The 7664-nt window shown below is 45.5% G+C and overlaps 1 protein-coding gene across 1 annotated transcript in view; it reads right to left on the reverse strand.

Annotated features, from left to right (window-relative positions):
• LOC139248182 (putative uncharacterized protein DDB_G0271982) overlaps nucleotides 1-5668 on the reverse strand; it is a gene marked incomplete at its 5' end in the record, with an annotated part of 7208 nt that extends 1540 nt beyond the window's left edge. Inside the window, one exon of the mRNA XM_070871922.1 lies at nucleotides 5606-5668. Within this exon, the coding sequence (XP_070728023.1) occupies nucleotides 5606-5668 (63 nt within the window). The remainder of the gene's footprint in view (nucleotides 1-5605) is intronic.
• Between the last annotated feature and the right edge of the window lie 1996 nt (nucleotides 5669-7664).

Raw genomic sequence — 7664 nt, forward strand, 5'->3', positions numbered from 1 at the left:
CTGGTGCAAGGGTCAAGGATGTCTCGGAGCAGGTGCAGGACATTCTAAAAAGGGAGGGAGAACAGCAAGTTGTTGTGGTGCACATTGGTACCAACGACATAGGTAAAAAAAAGGGATGAGGTCCTACGAAACGAATTTAAGGAGCTAGGAGCTAAATTAAAAAGTAGGACCTCAAAAGTAGTAATCTCGGGATTGCTACCAGTGCCATGTGCTAGTCAGAGTAGGAATCGCAGGATAGCGCAGATGAATATGTGGCTTGAGCAGTGGTGCAGCAGGGAGGGATTCAAATTCCTGGGGCATTGGAACCGGTTCTGGGGGAGGTGGGACCAGTACAAACCGGACGGTCTGCACCTGGGCAGGACCGGAACCAATGTCCTCGGGGGAGTGTTTTCTAGTGCTGTTGGGGAGGAGTTAAACTAATATGGCAGGGGGATGGGAACCAATGCAGGGAGACAGAGGGAAACAAAAAGGAGGCAAAAGCAAAAGACAGAAAGGAGATGAGGAAAAGTGGAGGACAGAAACCCAAGGCAAAGAACAAAAAGGGCCACTGTACAGCAAAATTCTAAAAGGAAAAAATGTGTTAAAAAAACAAGCCTGAAGGCATAATGTCTTAATGCAAGGAGTATCCGCAATAAAATGGATGAATTAACTGTGCAAATATATGTTAACAAATATGATGTGATTGGGATTACGGAGACGTGGCTCCAGGATGATCAGGGCTGGGAACTCAACATCCAGGGGTATTCAACATTCAGGAAAGATAGAATAAAAGGAAAAGGAGGTGGGGTAACATTGCCGGTTAAGGAGCAAATTAAGGCAATAGTTCGGAAGGACATTAGCTTGGATGATGTGGAATCGATATGGGTAGAGCTGCAGAATACCAATGGGCAAAAAACGTTAGTGGGAGTTGTGTACAGACCTCCAAACAGTAGTAGTGATGTTGGGGTGGGCATCAAACATGAAATTAGAGGTGCGTGCAATTAGGGTGCAGCAGTTATAATGGGTGACTTTAATATGCACATAGATTGGGTTAACCAAACAGGAAGCAACACGGTGGAGGAGGATTTCCTGGAGTGCATAAGGGATGTTTTTTTAGACCAATATGTCGAGGAACCAACTCGGGGGGAGGCCATCTTAGTCTGGGTGTTGTGTAATGAGAGAGGATTAATTAGCAATCTCGTTGTGCGAGGACCCTTGTGGAAGAGTGACCATAATATGGTGGAATTCTGCATTAGGATGGAGAATGAAACAGTTAATTCAGAGACCATGGTCCAGAACTTAAAGATGGGTAACTTTGTAGGTATGAGGCGTGAATTGGCTAGGATAGCTTGGCGAATGATACTGAAGGGGTTGACTGTGGATGGGCAATGGCAGACATTTAGAGACCGCATGAATGAACTACAACAATTGTACATTCCTGTCTGGCATAAAAATAAAAAAGGGAAGGTGGCTCAACTGTGGCTATCAAGGGAAATCAGGGATAGCATTAAAGCCAAGGAAATGGCATACAAATTGGCCAGAAATAGCAGAGAACCCGGGGACTGGGAGAAATTTAGAACTCAGCAGAGGAGGATAATGGATTTTATTAGGGCAGGGAAAATGGAGTACGAGAAGAAGCTTGCAGGGAACATTAAGACGGATTGCAAAAGTTTCTATGGATATGTAAAGAGAAAAAGGTTAGCAAAGACAAACGTAGCTCCCCTGCAGTCAGAATCAGACGAAGTCATAACGGGGAACAAAGAAATGGCGGACCAATTGAACAAGTACTTTGGTTCGGTATTCACTGAGGAGGACACAAACAAACTTCCGGATATAAAAGGGGTCGGAGGGTCTAGTAAGGAGGAGGAACTGAGGGAAATCCTTATTAGTCGGGAAATTGTGTTGGGGAAATTGATGGGATTGAAGGCCGATAAATCCCCAGGGCCTGATGGACTGCATCCCAGAGTACTTAAGGAGATTGGCTTGGAAATAGTGGATGCATTGACAGTCATTTTACAACATACCATTGATTCTGGATCAGTTCCTATGGAGTGGAGGGTAGCCAATGTAACCACACTTTTAAAAAAAGGAGGGATAGAGAAAACCGGGAATTATAGACCGGTCAGCCTGACATCGGTAGTGGGTAAAATGATGGAATCAATTATTAAGGATTTCATAGCAGTGCATTTGGAAAAAGGTAATATGATAGGTCCAAGTTGTCATGGGTTTGTGAAAGGGAAATCATGCTTGACAAATCTTCTGGAATTTATTGAGGATGTTTCCAGTAGAGTGGACAAGGGAGAACAAGTTGATGTGGTATATTTGGACTTTCAGAAGGCTTTCGACAACATCCCACACAAGAGATTAATGTGCAAAGTTAAACCACATGGGATTTGGGGGTAGTGTGCTGACATGGATTGAGAACTGGTTGTCAGACAGGAAGCAAAGAGTAGGAGTAAATGGTGAATTTTCAGAATGGCAGGCAGTGACTAGTGGGGTACCGAAACGTTCTGTGCTGGGGCCCCAGCTGTTTACACTGTACATTAATGATTTAGACGAGGGGATTAAATGTAGTATCTCCAAAATTGCGGATGACACTAAGTTGGGTGGTAGTGTGAGCTGCGAAGAGGATGCTATGAGACTGCAGAGCGACTTGGATAGGTTAGGTGAGTGGGCAAATTCATGGCAGATGAAGTATAATGTGGATACATGTGAGGTTATCCACTTTGGTGGTAAAAATATAGAGACAGACTATTATCTGAATGGTGACAGATTAGGAAAAGGGGAGGTGCAAAGAGGCCTGGGTGTCATGGTACATCAGTCATTGAAGGTTGGCATGCAGGTACATCAGGCGGTTAAGAAAGCAAATGGCATGTTGGCCTTTATAGCAAGGGGATTTGAGTACAGGGGCAGGGAGGTGTTGCTACAATTGTACAGGGCCTTAGTGAGGCCACACCTGGAGTATTGTGTGCAGTTTTGGTCTCCTAACCTGAGGAAGGACATTCTTGCTATTGAGGGAGTGCAGCGAAGGTTCACCAGACTGATTCCCGGGATGGCGGGACTGACATATCAAGAAAGACTGGATCAACTGGGCTTGTATTCACTGGAGTTCAGAAGAATGAGAGGGGACCTTAGAGAAACGTTTAAAATTCTGACGGGGTTAGACAGGTTAGATGCTAGAAGAATGTTCCCAATGTTGGGGAAGTCCAGAACCAGGGGACACAGTCTAAGGATAAGGGGGAAGCCATTTAGGACCGAGATGAGGAGGAATTTCTTCACCCAGAGAGTGGTGAACCTGTGGAATTCTCTACCACAGAAAGTTGTTGAGGCCAATTCACTAAATATATTCAAAAAGGAGTTAGATGAAGTCCTTACTACTCGGGGAATCAATGGGTATGGTGAGAAAGAAGGAATGTGGTACTGAAGTTGCATGTTCAGCCATGAACTCATTGAATGGCGGTGCAGGCTAGAAGGGCCGAATGGCCTACTCCTGCACCTATTTTCTATGTTTCTATGTAAGATGAGAGGGGATCTCATAGAAACGTATAATATTCTGATGGGACTGGACAGGTTCGATGCGGGAAAAATGTTCCCGATGTTGGGGAAGTCCAGGACCAGGGGACATAATCTTAGGATAAGGGGTACGCCATTTAGGACTGAGATGAGGTGAAATTTCTTCATTCAGAGATTTGTCAACCTGTGGAATTCCTTGCTGCGGGAGTTGTTGATGCCAGTTCATTGGATATATTCAAGCGGGAATTAGATATGGCCTTTACGGCTAAAGAGATCAAGGGGTATGGAGAGAAAGCAGGAAAGGGGTACTGAGGGAATGATCAGCCATGATCTTATTGAATGGCGGTGCAGGCTCTAAGGTCCGAATAGCCTAATCCTATACTTTTTTCTATGTTTCTATGTTTCTCTCTCTCTGTCTCTCTCTCTCTCTGTCTCTCTCTCTCTCTCGATCTCTGTCCCTCCCTCTCTCTCTGGCTCTCTCGGTCTCTGTCTCTGTCTCTCTCTCTGTTTCGTCTCTGTCTGCCTATCTCTGACTCTCTCTGTCTCTCTCTCTGTCCCTTTCTCTGTCTCGTCCTCTCTGTCTCTCAGTTTCTGTCAGTCTCTCGCTATCTCTCTCTCTCTGTCTCTCTTTATCTCTCTCACTCTGATTCTCTCGCTCTGTCTGTCTCTCTCTCTCTGTATCTCTCTCTCTCTCGATCTCTGTCCCTCCCTCTCTCTCTGGCTCTCTCGGTCTCTGTCTCTGTCTCTCTCTCTGTTTCGTCTCTGTCTGCCTATCTCTGACTCTCTCTGTCTCTCTCTCTGTCCCTTTCTCTGTCTCGTCCTCTCTGTCTCTCAGTTTCTGTCAGTCTCTCGCTATCTCTCTCTCTCTGTCTCTCTTTATCTCTCTCACTCTGATTCTCTCGCTCTGTCTGTCTCTCTCTCTCTGTATCTCTCTCTCTCTGTGTCTCTCTCTTTCTCTGTCCCTCTATTTTCCTATCACTGAAATAATCCATCTCTCTCTTTCTCTCTCTCTCTCTCACTCTCTGTCTCTCTTTCTCTCTCACTCTGTGCCTCTCTGACTCTCTATATATACCTGTCTCTGAATTTCTCTCTATCTGTGTATATTTCTATCACTCCCTCTCTCATTCGCTCTCTCTCTTTCACACTGTCTCTCATTTTGTCTTTCTTTATTTCTCTCTCTCGCTATCTCATTCTCTCTATCTCTCTTGCTTTCGCTCGCTGTCTTTCACTCTCTGTCTCTCGCTCTTGCTCCCTCACACTTTCTCTCTTTCTATCTCTCTCACTGTCTCTCTCTGTCTGTCTCTCTCTCACCATCTCTCTCTCTGTCTGCCTGTCTCCCTCTCACCTTCTCGCTCTTTTGCTCTCTGCCTCTCTCTCTCTCTCTCTCTATCTGTCTCTATCTCTCTCTCTCTCTCTCGCTCTGTCTATCTCTATCGCTGTCTTTCTCTCTCTTTCTCTCCCTCTTTCTCTCTCTCTATCTATATCACTCTCTCCCTGTCGCTCTGTCCCTCTCTCTCTTGTTCCATCACTCTCGCTCTCTCTCTGTCTCTCTCAGTCTGTGTGTCTCTCTATCTCGCTCTGTCTGTCTGCCTATCTCTGTCTCTCTATATCTGTCTGTCGATCTCTCTCCGTCTCTTTATCTCTCTCTGCCTCACTCTGTCTCTCACTCTCTCTCTCACTCTCACTCTCTGTCGCACTCTGTGTCCGTCTCTGTCTCTCTCTCTGTCTCACTTTCTGTGTTTCACTCTGTCCTTTACTCTCTCTCTCGTGCTGTCACTCACTCAGTCTCTCTCTCTCTCCCAGTCTCCCCCTCTCTCGCTTTGTATTTTTTCTGCCTCCCTCTCCCTATTTCTATCTGACTCTCTCTCTCTGTCTACCTCACTTTTCTCTCTCTCTGTCTCTCTGTCTCTCTCTCTCTCTCTCTCTCTCTCTCTCTCTCTCTCTCTCTCTCTGTCTCTCTATATCTCTCTCTCCCTCTATCTCACTCGCTATCTCTCTCTCTCTCTCTCTCTCTCTCTCTCTGTCCTGTTTCTGCCTCGCTCTGTCTCTCTCTATCTCTCTGCCTCTATCTATCTGTCTCTTTCTCTCTCTCTCTGTCTCTCACTCTCTCTCGCTCTCTTTCTCTCTCCCTGTCTTTCTCTCTCTGACTCTCACTCGCTCTCTCTGTGTCTTGCTCTTTCTCTCTCTCTCTCTGTCGCTCTCGCTCTCGCTGTCCATCTGTCTCTCAGTTTCTCTCTCTCTCTGACTCTTTCTCTCAGTCTCTTTCTCTCTTTCTGTCTTTCTCTCTCTGTCTCTGTCTCTCTCTTTCACTCTCGATCTGTCCCTCTTTCTCTGTCTCCCTCTTTGTCTCTCTCTTTCTCGATCACTCTGCCTCCCTCCCACTCTATATATCTCTCTCTCTCTTTTCTCGCTCTTAGTCTCTATCTCTCCCTCTCTCTGTCTCTCTCTCTCTCTCTCTCTCTCTCTCTCTCTCTCTCTCTCTCTCTCTCTCTCTCTCTCTCTCTCTCTCTCTGCCTGTCTCTCTCTCTCTCTCTCTATCTCTGCTTGTCTCTCTCCATCTCTCTCTCTGCCTGTCTCTCTCTCTCTCGCTCTGTATTTGTCTCTGCCTCTCCTTCTCTTTCTCTATGCCTCTCTCTCTCTGTCTCCCTCTCTTACTCTCTTTGTGTGTGTCGCTCTCGCTCTATGTCTTTTCCTCTCTCCCTCTCTCTCTCTCACTCTGTCTGTCTCTCTCTCTCTCACTGTCTCTCTCTGTCTCTCTCTCTATCTTTCTCTCTATATCTCTGTCTCTGCATGTCTCTCAATCTCTGCCTATCCCTTTCTCGCTATCTGTCTCTATCTCTCTCTCTCTTTCTCTCTCCCTCTGTCTCTCTCTCTATGTCTCTCTCTCTCTGTCTCTCTCATTCGCTCTCTCTAAGTTTTTGCTAGTGCTGTTGGGGAGGATTTAAACTAATATGGCAGGGGGATGGGAACCAAAGCAGGGAGACAGTGGGTAACAAAAAGGAGGCAAAAGCAAAAGACAGAAATAGATGAGGAAAAGTGGAGGACAGAAACCCAAGGCAAAGAACAAAAAGGGCCACTGTACAGCAAAATTCTAAAAGGAAAAAGTGTGTTAAAAAAACAAGCCTGAAGGCATTATGTCTTAATGCAAGGAGTATCCGCAATAAAATGGATGAATTAACTGTGCAAATATATGTTAACAAATATGATGTGATTGGGATTACGGAGACGTGGCTCCAGGATGATCAGGGCTGGGAACTCAACATCCAGGGGTATTCAACATTCAGGAAAGATAGAATAAAAGGAAATGGAGGTGGGGTAACATTGCTGGTTAAGGAGCAAATTAAGGCAATAGTTCGGAAGGACATTAGCTTGGATGATGTGGAATCGATATGGGTAGAGCTGCAGAATACCAATGAGCAAAAAACGTTAGTGGGAGTTGTGTACAGACCTCCAAACAGTAGTAGTGATGTTGGGGTGGGCATCAAACATGAAATTAGAGGTGCGTGCAATAAGGGTGCAGCAGTTATAATGGGTGACTTTAATATGCACATAGATTGGGTTAACCAAACAGGAAGCAACACGGTGGAGGAGGATTTCCTGGAGTGCATAAGGGATGTTTTTTTAGACCAATATGTCGAGGAACCAACTCGGGGGGAGGCCATCTTAGTCTGGGTGTTGTGTAATGAGAGAGGATTAATTAGCAATCTCGTTGTGCGAGGACCCTTGTGGAAGAGTGACCATAATATGGTGGAATTCTGCATTAGGATGGAGAATGAAACAGTTAATTCAGAGACCATGGTCCAGAACTTAAAGATGGGTAACTTTGTAGGTATGAGGCGTGAATTGGCTAGGATAGCTTGGCGAATGATACTGAAGGGGTTGACTGTGGATGGGCAATGGCAGACATTTAGAGACCGCATGAATGAACTACAACAATTGTACATTCCTGTCTGGCATAAAAATAAAAAAGGGAAGGTGGCTCAACTGTGGCTATCAAGGGAAATCAGGGATAGCATTAAAGCCAAGGAAATGGCATACAAATTGGCCAGAAATAGCAGAGAACCCGGGGACTGGGAGAAATTTAGAACTCAGCAGAGGAGGATAATGGATTTTATTAGGGCAGGGAAAATGGAGTACGAGAAGAAGCTTGCAGGGAACATTAAGACGGATTG

The sequence above is a fragment of the Pristiophorus japonicus genome, unplaced genomic scaffold (genome assembly GCF_044704955.1).
Source record: "Pristiophorus japonicus isolate sPriJap1 unplaced genomic scaffold, sPriJap1.hap1 HAP1_SCAFFOLD_29, whole genome shotgun sequence".
NCBI classification, from domain to species: Eukaryota; Metazoa; Chordata; class Chondrichthyes; family Pristiophoridae; genus Pristiophorus; species Pristiophorus japonicus.